Source organism: Mugil cephalus, chromosome 1 (genome assembly GCF_022458985.1).
Source record: "Mugil cephalus isolate CIBA_MC_2020 chromosome 1, CIBA_Mcephalus_1.1, whole genome shotgun sequence".
NCBI lineage: Eukaryota > Metazoa > Chordata > Actinopteri > Mugiliformes > Mugilidae > Mugil > Mugil cephalus.
Genome location: NC_061770.1, coordinates 20,704,810 through 20,720,832, shown reverse-complemented (window position 1 = coordinate 20,720,832; position 16,023 = coordinate 20,704,810). Strand labels below are relative to the sequence as shown.

Here is a 16,023-nt window from a genome sequence, read left to right as displayed (position 1 = left end):
AAGTGTTTAGTCTGTGTCATACATATATAGATGATTTGCAGTCCCAATTCAACAGGACAATACACACCAACCATCAGGTCGTAGATACCAGACTGAAATTTCGACAAGGTCGCTTGGGAAAGAGCTTACCTACAGCGGCAGCCACCCTAAATAAACAATAAACAGTTCCCATCTGTGTACACCACATTTAACGTCCGATGTTTTAAGTTGTTGTTGATTTGAGCACTTTCTTGTCCTGTCCAATCTTCTGTTGTGATGAATAGGTCATAGAGCACAGCCAAGTGGAAACAAATCTCCTTTCTGGGACAAATAAAGTGTATCTATAGATTAAGAAAGTGTTTTATTTAAATGTTTAAATGTATTATATGCGTATCTTTTAAACCGGGAGTCTAAGCAAAATGTTGTTAATATGTTCTCATAATGTCAATAAAGACCCTTGATTCTTGATACTGCTGAGTTAAATGGGCAAAGATTATGATGTGCAGATAGGTGGGGAAATATGCATAATTGTTAACGGCAGCCGTGTATCCCGGGCCTGTTATTATTCTGTCATTATCATGTCCTCTATCAAGGAGCTCCACACTGCACTCATGTCTGTCTGGAACACTACAAAGGTCCCGTTGCATGTCGGGTACAATATTCCCTAAGCTCTCAGTGCGCATGCTCGTCCGAAAACTCCATTATTTTTTTTTGCTTGGAATTTGTAAGAAAAAAAAAAAAAAAAAAACAGTGGACAACTGTGAATTGAGGATTACATGGGTCGTTATGGTTGTCGGAATACATTTGAATGCTACACGGTCTAGGAGAACAGGAACCAAAGCAAAGGCCGGATAAGCTGTAGACCGGGAGCGGGACATCCTTCAGTCTCGTTGGGACAACCACAGAAATCAAGTAAATTTCAGTCAGTTAGCTCTGATAGCTAGCCTAGCCGATACGATATCCCAGGAAAATGAAGCGTTATTGCCCTTTGTTTTTAAGTCGGACTAGCAGACGCTACGTAAATGCCGAGAGCTGATCGACCGCACAAGTACGTGGTTTGGATCGTATACTGGTTTATTTTCACGGCAATTTTTTGAAAGTACCATTCGTTTTCAAAACATTCTCCGGCTAGCCCGTTAGCAAGCCAGCTAACTCTTGATTCTCCCGCGAGCCAGAAAAGCGAAGAGTCCAAAACTTCGCCAACACAGAGAGAGCGAGAGAGCTCGACGCAGAGAAAGGTTGGTTGGGTCCTGCTAATATCGCAGTTAGCTGACGGATATTCATTACTAAGTGTAATCTGCTGAGCCAAATCCAATGTGTTTTCTTGTGTAGCGTTATTATGCATGGGTCGTTTCGTGTTACCGTAGCTAACGTGCAAGAGTTTTTTTTTTTTTGCCTCGGAGTGTTTTTGTGCGCCTGACAGCTGTCACGACAACATAGTACAAAGTAGTGTAGCTTGCTAGCTTAGCTTTTTAGCCTAGCCGCCGTGTCTAGTTGGTGGGAAATCATACGCTAGGTATATTCCACAACGGACTAAACAACGAATTCAGTGGGGTTTTTATCTCTAGTCTCCTTTTACGAGTTGGTTGGTGTGATGGCAGCTGCTCATATCGCAGCTAAACATTCAGCAAACCACGGGCCTACCCAAACACACCCTCCTACTTCAAAGTAGCCACAGCTTGTTCTGAAGTTGTCTTGTATGGCAGCGTAACGCATTTGATGGGATCGTTTTTTGAAGTGCGTTTCGATCAGATCAGTTGCAGGAGCGGTTTTTTATTGCATTGAGTTATTTAACGCGGCTGTCGTTGCCAGATTACATAATCCACCTCCACTTTTTCTTTGCAGGCTCTCCGTCTTAATCCAATCCGAGCCCCTACTCTGATGTGAACCGACCAAATACATCTGTCGGAGTCGCCCTGTCAGTAGTTGTTGAGGATCTGTCTCATAGCTGAAGAAAAATCCAGGTCTTTAGACAAGTCAGGTTCTACTGGCAGTCTGTGTGCTTTTAACCCACCAGCATGTACATTGGACAGTGGATACTCTAGCCAAAACATATCCTGGCTTCCCAAAGATGACAAGGTATGTAGCATGTTATTCCTTATAGTGCTTATATATATATATATTTATATATATGTATGTATTATTTTATATTGTCAACAATCCATAATTTATTTATTTTGCTGTGGCCACACCCATTAGTTATATGTTTACATCACATTGTTGGTTTTAACAGAAGGCTTTCTCTGCAGACTTTAATCATCTTCAGCTCAGACATATGAAAAATGTATTTAGTGGATGTTACAAGACATTTTTAGTCAGCAGAAGGTGTCTGGAAAGTCTCAGCAACAGTGACTGAGGCTTAATTATTGCTCGCAATACATTTTGTTTGCAACTAGTTGTGCATGAATTCACAGCTCTGTCAATTCAAGGCAAGGCTGACTTCATCATGATGCCAAGGTTGAATATTGTAATATTTGATATTGCAACAATGATATTTTGTGTGTGATAATAAGTTCAGTGTGACCTGCACATTTGGCGAGCGGGTTGCTGTAATTGGACCTGGACTTTTACTGCATGTCAGTCCCTCGCTGTGCCTCTTGTGTGTAGTGTCAGGTGAAATGCCAAATATAACCGTAAAAGAAAAAATAAGCTGCATTAACACTTTGCTGCTTTTTTAAGGTTCTGGCAGGCCGCAGCTACACAATGATGGGAGGCAGTGAGACTGTCAGTGGGGACAAAGATGGTGTCCACACCGCTGCAATACATGTCCCCATCGGTTGGCAGAGGAGGGTGGAAGGAGGACAAGTGATCTACGTCAGGTGCGTTTAGCTGAACAGAAAACGTATGAAGACCTATTGCTGATGTGTATTTATATCTGGATATCTGCTTTTTGAAATTATACCAATGGATACCTGCATGATTTTGGATAAATATGAATTAAGTTTGGAGGGACATGGCCTGGCAAGGTGACTGTGGCTTTTTTTATTCTTTTTTTTTATTATTTGCACTATAATGTATTATTTGTCATTCCGTTTTGGGGTTGTCTATCCATCCCTCCTTTCGTTCATCCATTACTTTCTTATCACACAATATTTTAAACCTGAAAAGAAATGAACAGATTAGATTTTGGTTGTCCATGTCCTATCTGTCCTAACCTACACCTGTCTTATTAATGCCATTTATCAGGGTGACATGGAGGGAATTTCTTCAAATTTATTTATAATATAGTATGAAAATCCTTTCATTTATCCTGTTACTAAAACTAAAACACATTATTGTAACAACCACAAAACATGTTTCTTATGCCAGTTGTAATTCAACACAAATGTCTAATAGGAGACAATTTTCTTCACCTGCTTATCATACATGTCAGTATAATGATGATTTGTGCAAAAATACAAAAGTTAATCACGTTCCTATGAAGTCCTCACTCTATGCTGCATATTAAATGAGTTTGTTAAGCGCAGTAGATGTAAACTAGAACTTCAACTGTTGGCAGAGGCATACAACATTAAGGCGGCAAGTCTACATTTCCAAGAAAGGGTTTCCCTCTCTGCAAAGAAGACAAACAGATGTTCTTAAAGGCAGGATTTATATAAAAGGCTTTGTTTAGTTGGGGATATTAGTTAAATGCTTACCTGTTTGATCCCACACCAGGTCTTTGTCAAGGATTAAACAATGAGAAGAAAAACTAACACGCTCGACTAAAATGAAGCTTTTTTTTTTTTAAATACATCCCCTCTCATTGTATGGCCAAAGAGACATGTTTCCTCCTGTCTGCTGTGACTAATCATTTTAAAGAGCAGCTTAAAGCCTTCTTCACCAATTCACTGCAGGTGTAACATAAAGACTGTTTTGCCTCCTCTTTTGTTCAGCCAGGATTTTTCTTCTTCCGCCTGTATTTTCTTGGACTCATAGTTTGTTGAACAGTGGCTCGTGTCCTACTCGAAATTAAGCCTTTTAAATTAAGTATGAGATTTTATAGTATGAACTGTATTAGCCTTGTGTAAGCAGCGGTGGATGTTAGTCATAACCTTGATAAGTCCAGTGCTAGTTTGTCATCACCACACCTCGCTGCACCACCTGATTGTAGATTCTGTTTTTGTTACGTGACTTGTTCAATGTCATTGTTTTGTCATGTTTTTCTTTTGTGTTCTTTTACACTGAAACTTTGTGACCGCATTGGAACCGTTATTTAAGATTTCTGTGATACAATTTTCATGGACATTTCTAATTTCCTAGCCATGCTCTCTTTTACATTACCTTTGCTCAAATGTAATTTAAGAATGTGAATTACTAGATTGATGACTGAAAGTGCTCCAGTCTGTCTCTTCTGTTACAATTTCTCTCTACGTCTTTCCTGCAGTCCCAGTGGCATCGCCCTGTCTACTCTGGATGAGGTCAAGACCTATCTGTTGACTGATGGCACCTGCAAATGTGGTCTGGAGTGCCCGCTCATCATCCATAAGGTAAAGCCAATCTTTCATATGAGATATAGGATGATAATATATTGTTTAGATCGATACAGTTTATGTCGCGTTAAAACTAGTCTTAAAGAGCTGCCTGTTTTCCATCTCCCAAGTCTTGCCTGACTTCACCTTTCCCTGCCTGACCTCCTCTCTGAACGCAGCCTGCCACTCCCGTCCCGCTCACTCACTAGTCCTGCATGTAGGGACAACACAGAGAGCGACACAGACGGGAATCAAGCTGTCAAAGAAGAGCTGGAGTTTAAAAGACTCAATAATTTGGAGATGATGTGGATGGATTTAAAGTGTCAGACCAGCAGTAGAAAATTGTGTTGAGTGCCCAAAACAAGTTGCTTACAAAAGCTCAAGCACAACTTATTTCTTCCACCATTCACAACAGTGACATTAAGTGCAGCACAAAGAGTGTTAAACTGCACGGCCCACATCGCCCAGCCCTCATGCGTACGACTGGTGTACTCGGCTGTATTAAATTTGATAAAAAAATACTATGCTTAGTGTTCTTTCTGAATCCTGTCTAATCCTCTTTCATCTTGTGTCATGCAGGTTTTCAACTTCACTCTGGGGGTGAAGGTGGAACTGCACAGCCAGCCAGTAGGCAAAGCAGAGCAGGACATGACCAAACTGTGTAATCACCGCAGGAAAGTGGTGGCAATGGCTGCTCTGTGTCGGAGTATGCAGGCCTCACAGCTTCCCTTTGCCAACTTTCATCATCCAGGTATATGTCAGAGTACACATTTTGTCCCTGCCATCAGAGAATACTGAATAAGATTATAAACATATAATGTAAATTTATATAATGCAGTTGCAATCTCATGAGCGTTTTGTATGAATCAGAATCTTTGCAAAAAAAAAAGATATGTAACAAAATTTGCAGTGAGCATCTATTTGCAGCCAGGTTAAAAGGACAACAGAAACATTTATAGGCATTCAGAATAAATAATGAATAAACTTTAAAAATGCAAAAAAAAAAAGGCAGCAGCGCTTCCAGAAAGGAGTAGCACCATTTCAGTGTTATGAGGATGTAGTTTCTCTGGTTGATGAGCCTGATGGACCAGGGGTACAAAATGTTAATGAGTCTATTTGTCCGAGTTTTGAGACTTCTATGTCTCCTGCCAGACGGTGGGAGAGTAAACAGTCTGTGTTTAGGGTGTGAGCTGTCTTTTACAATGTTCTTGGCTCTGTGGAGGCAACGGGAGGTAGAGATTTCCTCCAGGGTGCGCAGAGCGTGATCGAAGGTTTTCTCCGCTGTCTTTGTCAGATGGAGCAAAAGCTTAACACAAGCTCCAATTCTGAGTGCACCATCAGACCTGAAAGCTGATGTGTGGCAGTATTTTGGATTAACAAAGTATAATGTCAGAGAAGAGTATCCAAAAGCAGCTTTTCTGTGAAAGTAGAAGAAAGTATAGAGGTGATGTAGTTATTTTTTTCAAAGTTCCTCTTAAAGTTCCTCTGCCTGCGCTGGTTTCTTCTCTCTCTTTTTTTTTTTGCTTGTTCTGATAAGATTCTTTACATAAACTGGATTGATCATGAAAGAAACTGCTATTTTTTTATTTTAAAATGTTTTCTGCTGGTTGATATTTTAATAATAGCGCTGTACTTCTGAGCTGGAAACATGAGACATTGAAAAAGGATGAGGTTATTTTAACAAAGCTGTAAGATTAAACATCAAGATGCTTTACCTGGAAATATAATTAGCAGATATTTTACACACAGTTATTAGTTAATTCATTTCATTTTATGAAAGCAGAAAAGCTAAATAACTAGTCGTGTATGTCTCCACATTTCCAGAGGTGAGCAGTCGAGTGGACACCCGTGATCCAAGGGGGGAGCATTCGGAGCGTGAAGAAGAGGACCGCAGCATTTACTATCCAAAACTCCATCCAGTCCCAGCTCGATCCCACAGCAATCTCCACCCAAACCCGTGTGGCAGCCCCAAGTCCTCCCACCACTTTATATACCCATACAATGGCTCCTCCTCAGTCCTTCACGCAGGCACAAACTCTCACAGTCCCCTTGATGCTTTAAGAAGACTTCACCATTCTTCTCTCCCGGCGTCCTCCACATCTTCCTCCAGCTCCTCATTCCCGACCCACAGCACTGCCCAGAGGTCACCCCGCACCCCCACACCTCAGAGCATCAGTCAGGGTCGAAGAACACCCAAAACTCCTGAGACTCCTGGCTCTCCACGGCTAGGGCCTCTGTCTTCACCTCCTCCCTCTTCCCCTATGGCACTTAGTAGTGGAGGAAGAGGAGCACAGACTCACACTCATCATCCTCACACTGCCATTGTGGGAGGCTCTCCCCTTTCTCCATCCCCCTCCCGCTCTCCCTCTGTCCATAACATGTGTATGTCTCCTCACCAGCGGTCCCGCCACCCTTCAGCCTCTCCTTCCTCACTGTCTGAGCATGGAGGAGGCTCAGCAGCAGCAGCAGCAGCAGCAGAAGGAGGAGGACTAATGGGAAGTAACTTGTCTCAGAAGAGGAAATCGGCCTCTTCCTCTCCACACTCCCCTATGCCAAGTGGTTCCCCAAACCCCAGCCCCCACTTCCCCAAGTACAAGCTGGAAGACATCTTGGAGCAGTTTAAGAACTCAGGCAACAGCAGCACTAATAACCATCACCTCCTAAACCCTACTAACCAATCCTTACTGACCAACCAAAGCTGTAGTAATCCCCATTCTCTGTCCTCGAAGCCGTCGAAGAGTAGCAAGACTCTGATCTCCAGTGCAGGAGCACCAGGTTTTGGGTTGAACTCTGCGGGACCCTCTAGTTTACCTTTGGGGCCATTTCTGAACCACCATAGCAACCAGGGCAAGAGGCCACACCCAGCGTCTTTTCCGGCGAGTAGTTTGCTCTCTGCAGCTGCAAAGGCACAGCTGGCTAACCAGATAACCCAGGGCCAGAGCTCCCACATGGCCAGCAACCCAGGGAGCTTAGCCTCTTCTCTGGAGGTCCTGAAAGAGGTGCAGCAGCAGCAGCATCCATCAAAGGTAACAAACAGCACTTTACATAACAGCCACTCTCCCTCCTCCATCGCTTCCACTAGGCCTCCCCATCCCTCCCTTGTTGCAGCAACCTCCGCCGTCCTCATTCCTCCATCTCCCTCTCTGGTCCAGTCCCTGGCCTCCTCGTCAGCCCACCTGCCTCCCACAGGAGAGCGCAGTGCATCGCACAGGAAGAGGCAGCGGCGGTCTCCCACAGTGCTCAGCATGCTAAGAGACCCCCAGCATCTGGGCAATGGGCCGTGGAAGACCCCACCAGAGGATGCCACTTCTCCTACAGTTATCAATCTTTCCTCTTCTTCAACTTCCTTCCCCTCCTCCCCACACTCCTCCTCTACCTCAGCCATGCAAAACCAGAATGCTGTCCTGTTGGATAACCATCATCAGCTCCTCCCCGGGCAGATAACCAGGCCCCCTGCTCCTCGACCAACAGCACACCTTTCTAGGCTTCCTCGGCCAAATGAGGCTCTGGATTTCACTACAAGCTCAAGCCCTGTGCCCCTTTGTTTGGATCCTCCAACCCAGCCTCTTTCTGCTCTGTTACACCTTCTCAGTGTGCAGAATGCACAGGCCTCAGCATCCAACTCTGCCTCAACTCACTCTGCATCTTTATCCATTGAAGGGAGTGGACACACTAATAAACAGAGCCCTGGACTGTCTCCTTCTTCTTTGACGCCTCATTCTAATGTCAGTCACCCACACACCCGGTCACCAGGCCGAACCGATAACACTAATCCTCTACCCCTGGTGCCACAGCCACTTTCTCCGCCTCCCACCTCCTCTCCATTCACATCAGTGCAGTCTCTTTGTCGGTCTACTAAATCAAGCCCTCTACAAAGAGATTCTCCTCCCACAGCGTTGCCCAACACGAATTTGGTTTTCCACAACAGTAGCAGTCCGTCTCAGCAAACATCCACGTCTCCCTTTGAGAAGCATCCACCAGCTGATGATCCACAGAGCGCTATGGCAACAGAGGCGGGTAGTAACAGCGCATCGACGTCAGTGGACCTGAGTCACTCTCAAGGGAGCGTCTCTGTAGGGATATCCACCTCCCCGAAGCCCCTTGATCTCAGCAACCATGTCCTGGCCCTTCTTGCAGCATCCTCCACTGTGCCACAAGGGGAGGGCAACTCCTCCAACCATAGCACTGATGTTCAGATGTCTTCCCCAGGAAACCACACCACAGGTAAATATTACCCAAATTCTGAACTATATAGTGTATGACGAAAACTTTTAAAGCCAGGACAGAGTTTGAATATTTTTGGCATCATACAGGAAATGTAGCCGTATAGACATGTAAATTCTCACTGAATTTGTGCATGTTTTCATGTGTGTTTTTCTCAATCAAAGTTATTTCTATGTGTTATTGTTAGCTTGTAAATTAATTGCCAACAAGCGGTTCAACTTCAGATTCTTCTGTAAAATGTACTGAATGATGAGCGAGTCTGAACAGAGGTTATTTCTTTCTTTCCCGCAGGACCAGAGGAGTCTGGTTATGTGGACCCAAAGGTGTCCACGTTGACCAAATCTCCAGTAGCCACCAGTCCCGGACTCACTGTGTCCTCTCGCCAAGGAGAGAATAACAGCCCCCCAACTCCTTCAGCTGTAGGGGACTCCACCTCCCCCTTGCCTCTGGCGGAGGCCTTCCCCTTCATGAACCAAGAGCAACTGCTTCAGCTTCTGTCGTCCACAGGAGGTCTGCCATCTATCCTGGACCCCGCAGTCCTAGCCTCGTTGCCCCTAGGGGGGCTGTGGTTGGGAGGCCAACATTCACAAATTCCTACCAATGTTACACCACAGCAATCGCAGAGTCTCGCGGAACAGCAGCAATCGGAGCAGCAGCTGCTGCTGCAACAACAGCAAGACACACAGCAGCAAAACCAAGATCAACATCAGAAGCAGCAACACATTAACAATAACCCCCTGTTTCCCTTGTTGCCCTTGTTGAGTGGCGCGCAAGGCGAGCTGCCCCTGAACCTCCTGGGTCTCCCGAACCCGCTCCCTTCTTCGGCAGGACAGGAAGCTGACTTAAGTGAAAAACCCAGTCTTCAAGCTCTGCTCATGGCCTCCTTGTTGCTCGGGCAACAGCACGCCTCTCTGTTACCTCTATCTGCGCTGGGTCAGTTGAGCCAGGTCAGCTTGGAAGTTCCAATTCAGCAGTCGCAGCAGATCCCTGCCACATTGGAAGGCCTCACCCTGGATAAGACCTCCGGCCTCCTGGATCCGTCTACGCTAACAGGACCAGGGCTCTTGGAGGTCACCCAGGGCCTTCTTCCCATTCCTGCAGGAGCTGAGGGCTCTATCCAAGCCCTGCAGTCTCTGCTCCTTTCTGCCGCTCTTCCTCCTCCCCCCGCAGCCTTCCTGCCCCTCAGCCCTGCCTTGCTCTCCGCTGCCCTGAGCTCTGCTGAGCTTCACCCTCCTCCCAACACCCAGTTAGCTCCTGCACAACAAACCCAACACACCCAACCTCAGGTAGGCTCCCTATCTCCTATAGCTGTTTCCTTGGAGTTCATCGTAGTTACTCTACGAAAGCTTTTTACCGTTTCCTGCTTCAGTGTTTTCCCCTGCAACAATCTGCTGTCGTCACGTTTCGGATTTCATTTTGTATTTAAAAATGCAAAGAGCTTGTCTTGTCCTTCCATACGTCTCCCATCCCTACGTATTATAAACACTGATTTCATCGTTTAATCTGTTTGCATGGAACTCTAACCACGTCCTCTGCTCTTCAGGTACCCACTGACGCTGGTGTTGACACCCTCATCCCCGTTTCTCTCCAAGGCAAAGACAACCACATCCTCCAACAGTTACTGCCTACTTTGCTTAACCCTGCTTTACTAGGTGAGTTTGTCTCAAGTCTATATAAGATTACTGTTATTGTTTGAGGGATAAATGTCGTAGTAGTGTTAAACCTATACTCATTGAAGCGCTTTAGCAGTAGCCCGTTATATCAGTGACTTGTGTCTTTGCAGGAGATCTTCCTGGCATCACAGGGCTCCACAACGTGGTGGGAATTGGAGCAGGTTCCATCCTCCTACCCCCAGATCAGGCCTCTGCTTTGGGGATGCCACTGCTTCACGGTCCTGATGGAGCCATAAATATCATCAACAACATACAGGTAAAAAAACTAGCATGCACCAAAGTGGATAAAGCATATGAAAACATACTCACTGTCAGCACCAGCCTGCAAGTGTTGCTCCCTACCTTCTCCTCCTTGACAACCTAGCTGTTACTGCAAGCATTTAGCTTCATATCTGAGTCATGTGTGAATAGGAATGAATGCATGCACAATCGAATGGAGTAGGATTAGTATTACTTGATGGTGGCATATGATTTAGAAAGTGGTGTACATGTATGTATGTTTTACTCGAATACTGGTGTTGTCCCCAGATATGATTTCAAGGCTCCACTTCCACACCGCTACGTGGCCTCCGTCTCATGATTTTACACTTTTAATTTTGAGCTGGCTGTATTCTGAGAATGGATATGCATGCCATGTAGCGACAGCTTGACTTTACACACAGCTGCTGTTCAAACGTTCGCCCGTATTGGCAGACACAACCTTCAAGGCCTCTGTGAAAATAAGCAGAAAGAAAACATGAACTGCAGTGCAGTTTTTTTTTAATTTCCAGCAATGCAGTCATGTCACATCACGTCAGTTATGAGAGTTTTCCTCTCTCAGTTAAACTTGCATTCATGAAGTAACTCGTGAAGAACATTGTCCCTTTTTCAGCTGCTATTGTGATGTGTCATTAGATATAAGTATTAGACCACATTCAGTAAATGGAGATTAGTTTTCAGTTTCTTTAATTTATATTTCTTTTATTTGTATTTGGACGTAACGGTTTGCTTTTCTCTTTTCCTCCAGCTGAACCTTGCACCGCACTCAGAAGGAGAGAAGCCAGTGTCACTGCAGGAAACCCACAGCCCTGCCCCACAGGAAGACATACCAGCGAGTCAGATCTCCCCCGAAGTGGTCCCAAGTCCTGTTCCCAATCTAGCTCCATCCCCGGCCCATGAATCCACTCCACCCACCCAGAGAGGCTCTGAGGGCAGGTCCGTTATCGATCCTTACACCTCTTTCATGGACACAATTTATACCTCCTTCCTTCAAGTCAGTGCAAAAGAGCAGGAAGACGGGGCCCACTTGGGGCCAACTGATCCCACTTCACCCTTCTGTGCCTTACCGCCTGTTTCTTTCCCCGTGGAGCACCACACCCCGTCCACCACTGTCCCGACCCTCCCCCAGGCAAGTGCCCCAGTCTCCCTCAGCCCACGTCGGGCCTGTTCCATCCGCAACCCAGACTTATCTCGACTCAACCTGGAGGCTGCGGCCCACTCCCCGGCTCAAGGGACACCCAAGCCCACTGAGGACGAGTCTACATCACACCTACATAGGAAACCGGTCATGGTAGAGGGGCACACCCACCCAGAGCCTCCTCTGCCACCCATATACTTAGAGGAAGCCAAGACGGACTGTACTGGGCCTGCTGCAGCGGTGTGCCCCTATGTGGAGGCAGGGGTGGATAGGCAGGGACATCTTCCCCATGCCGGGTACCTCAGTCCTAGGGACGGATGCAGTGGGATGCCCAACGAAGAGACGGCGGGGACATTGCTGAACACCGAACAGGAAATGGTGAGTGTGTGAGACTTCTGTTTCCTTCAAACTCACATGACAAAGTGCATTATCATCTGGTGAAGACATCAGATTTTTGCTGACTGCAACGGTAGAAAGATGGTGATGGTATAGAGTAGATAATTCACCAATAGATGATAACTAATTTAATTTTCTGCTTCCATTTTACAAGGATCAAACCGAAGCAGCCGGTGGAGCCAGAAGAGGAAGGAAAAGGAAACAAACGTACGCTGCCTTTTTGATTGTCCACTTTTCAGACTTTGTCCAGAACGGGAATCAGCTGGATAAATCATTTCCAGCGAAATCACTGATTATCTGTTCCGTGGTATTTTGCTTGGCCACGCAGTGTTGTATAGTCACGTGTCTCTTTTGTCCCTATCAGGCTACAGAATGTGTTAGAAGACTTTAGAGACATGGATGCTACAGCACTAGAGGAAACCAAGGCTACAGTAAGACTCAAACTCTTCCTCTCTATCTCGCATGTTTGTCGTTTTGATTCCCTCAGTCATCGTGTTAAACTGCCCAGTCTTACTTTAATTAAGGAATGACTTGTTGTTCCCATCAGATGTTTGGTGTTTGTTCATTTCCAGCAGCCTGATATGGTTTTATCTGTATTAGCAGCCGATTACGTGTCTTCTCTCAAACTCAGAATGAAATATCTCAGCAACAATTTGCCTTAACTTTGCTCATGAGTATCACTTAGCACCATAGCTTAAATGTAGACAGTCAATGAGAACATGAGTATGTTAGCCTGCTCACTAGGACATTCAGCGTTCAGTTTCATACATTTATACTTACATTTATTATACACTGTATATGCCACATGCACGTCTAAATGGAGGCGAGAAATCCCACATGCAGACTCCACGAAGTAGTGCTCTGGCCACCTTGCAGGTTCGTAGGCAGGTTAAAGCACTCGCATTCAGCTCCTAGTGACAGTCCTTTAGTCTCATTCCGAAGACACTGAGGACACGAGGGAACTGTCTCTGCTCGAGGCTAGCCGGGTGGAGACAGCACAAAGATAAAGAGCAGCAGGAGGAGCAACATGATACGTACATATGTCATACATACATGCATCATACATGCAACGTTTGAACAAGAGTGCAAAATATACAGTTGTGTTACACGATGAGGTTGTTGTAGTTATGTCACATGGTCTTCATCAGCCAAATTGTTCCATTTTTCCTGAATATTTTATAATCTTCTCATCTTTGTTGCCTTAAAGGCTCAGAGCAGATTATATTCTATATCTTCAAAATAGTAGTGGTTGAAATTGTAGTGATTTTGTTCTGAGTACCAAAAATTAGTGCGAGGGAGGGGTGTTTGGTCTCTCACCTAGAAGGGTTGACTGCTTAAAGTGCTTCCTGAGGGGAAATGTTTCTAGAATCCAGACGTGATTGTGCAGTTTTGACTGCAGTTGTTAAGTCATTCCAGCGCTGGGGCTCAGGAAGAGAGGAGGCTGATGTGTCATTAAATTCTCTCTCTCTCTCTCCCTCTCTCTCTCTCTCTCACACTCTCGTTCCAGGCGGCACTGCTGAAGCCTGAGAGGTCAGTGCGTGGCAGGCGGCGACGAGGCGCCCGGTCTCAAAGGCAGTGATTGGATGGAGGGCGCCGTCAGTTCCGTCTGTTAAACCAGTGAAAGGCAGTCAGACGCCTTTTCATTCCCCCTCCATCTCTCCACTCTCATCACTACTGTTTAGTCCTTATTATTATTATTATTATTATTATTGTTATTATTATTATTATTATTAAAAAAACCAACTGCACTAATACGATGCTGTTGTCATGTCGACCGTTGTTATGGCAACCACTATGAAAAAAATACATAGGAAAGAATATCTAGTAGGATAAATTTATTTTTTTGAAAAGGTGAAAAAAGAGATTTTGTGGATTCTTTTTTCCCCTTAGGTTTTTTTTTTTTTTTTAATTTTTTTCTCTTAGGTCTAGGTCACAAAAATAATGTCAACCACTGTGATCAAAGATCTGTCAGTTAGGTTGATGTAAGAAATATATCCACGAGAAAACATATAAGAATAACAAGTACTGTTTTCTTCTCATCAGTGTGTTACTGTGAGTCAGGATAAAGCCCATCTACTTGAACGATGCTCTCTGTTAAGTGTGTACACGTACGGGTGAGTGTGTGCTTTTGTTTGTGTGCGTTGGACAACAGTGCTGTTGCTGAGCCCCCGTCTCCCCCCGTCTCCCACCCCCGTCTCCATCCCACTGATCCGACTGTTCTGTCGAATTCGTTAGTTTCAGTGAACGAAACCCTGACTTGTCAGTCAGATGAAAAGGGCTCTCTGCAGTTGTATTTCAAAGAAACGTTCCTGAGGTTTTCGGAAGGTGCTGAAAGAGAACATAAGAAGGAAATCACTTTTTTTTTTTTTTTTTTTTTTTTAATTTTTAATCATAGCATGAACTGACCTTCAAAAGGTTTCGAGCCAAGGAAATGAGATGGTTTCTTCGTAGTTTACATCAACCACTGATCACGCTGTTTTTCATTGGATGTGATTCCCCCGTGTCCTGTGAGACGCCTCCTGAACGGTTTCTACACGAGTCATTGGTTTGAAGTTCGCAGGAGTCGCTGCACAAGTGGCGACGCCGCGGTTCTCGCAGCAAATCGAGAACATGTCCGTCAAACCTCGAGCACCGTTTGTCACGTTTTTGTTTGGCAGCCCTTTTTACATTTCACATGCTGTGTTGATATTTTTCTCTGTGAAGAATTACATGTAGCTCTGGTGTGCTGGAGACCCGACCCCCCGAGTTTTCACACAACCAGCCACAAAGGCAACAAAAAACAAAAAAAAAAAACAAAAAAAAAAAACAAGAGTAGAAGGATTTAATTTTGAAGCGGAACCCTGAGTTTATAGAAAGTACTGTATGTCCTTTTTTGGTTGGATGGATGGCTGGAATACTTAAAACGCAGAGAGTGATCACGTCTTATGTGGATCCGTAGAGTCCGTGTGTTACTGTGGATTTGGAGTGATATCCTCCCTCTGTCTCCTCATGTCACTGTTGGAGCTCTCCTCCACGCTCTGCCCTGCCCCCCATGAGTACTGGCATCTCTAGCTGTATTTAAAAAAAAATAAAAAATAAATAAAAAATAAAATGGAAAAAAATTAAGAAAAGTGAAAAAGAAAGCAGATTATGCAATTTCTACACTTGGAGATTTGTACATATGTACAGTTAATGTGTTTTATTTTGATTTTATATTGTTAGAGAAAGACGAGAGAAAACAATGAATTGTGAATTTTTCTGGGAATTGTAATTAAGTATTTTTCTCATTCTACCCCTTGCGTTCAATACTTATGTTTAAAAAGACGATTAAATTGTGGACTGTAGCTTTCTTTTTTTATATGGGAGTCATTTTTTATTTAATATTAAACTATTTACAGAAAATGCACCTTGTCTTGATTTCTGTTCTGAATATGAAGATATAGAAACCGATTCCTCCGGCTCTCTCACACAGTATTATTTTAAACATGGGATTTAATAAGTAACTTAATTTTGTCTCATAGTCACAACTGTGTTGAAGGAAATTTGAAAGTCGACACAGCTATAGGTGCAATTATTTCTGTCATGTTTTATTATATAATTGCTTTTACAGAAGAAGCACAAATGAAATGATGTATTCATCAAATATCCAGTGAACCAGTCGTCATAGTACTTGCACCTTCAAGCTTTCTGGATCGCATTTGCAAGTATCATCAATTTCTTCTTTTTTTGAATTGGCATGAAAGTTTCTTGTCAGTGTGGACGTTGTGCTGCATCATGATGCCTCATCAAATGCTGTGATGCTCATTGAGGGTGAAGATTCACCCTCACGTTTGAGACAATCTTGACTTACATTACTTAAGTTAGTACAGTAAGTACGTCAGAGAAGGTGCCAAAATATGTTATTACATGTGTTAACAAGCAACTA

The 16,023-nt window shown here is 44.3% G+C and overlaps 1 protein-coding gene across 2 annotated transcripts; it reads left to right on the top strand.

Annotated features, from left to right (window-relative positions):
• The first annotated feature begins 692 nt into the window (after window positions 1–692).
• Window positions 693–15,504, top strand: mbd6 (methyl-CpG binding domain protein 6). Of its 2 annotated transcripts, none has more exons than XM_047569399.1 (13): window positions 693–891; window positions 1,825–2,058; window positions 2,659–2,798; window positions 4,346–4,448; window positions 5,010–5,181; window positions 6,255–8,654; window positions 8,946–9,940; window positions 10,198–10,306; window positions 10,438–10,583; window positions 11,334–12,101; window positions 12,274–12,326; window positions 12,484–12,550; window positions 13,627–15,504. In XM_047569399.1, the coding sequence occupies exons 3-13, from the start codon at window positions 2,683–2,685 to the stop codon at window positions 13,696–13,698; spliced, it is 5,001 nt and encodes a 1,666-aa protein (XP_047425355.1). In that variant the 5' UTR covers window positions 693–891; window positions 1,825–2,058; window positions 2,659–2,682; the 3' UTR covers window positions 13,699–15,504. The 2 variants fall into 2 exon arrangements, with proteins under 2 accessions (XP_047425355.1, XP_047425364.1); XM_047569408.1 differs by having other exon boundaries at window positions 693–1,217.
• The last annotated feature ends 519 nt before the right edge of the window (window positions 15,505–16,023 follow it).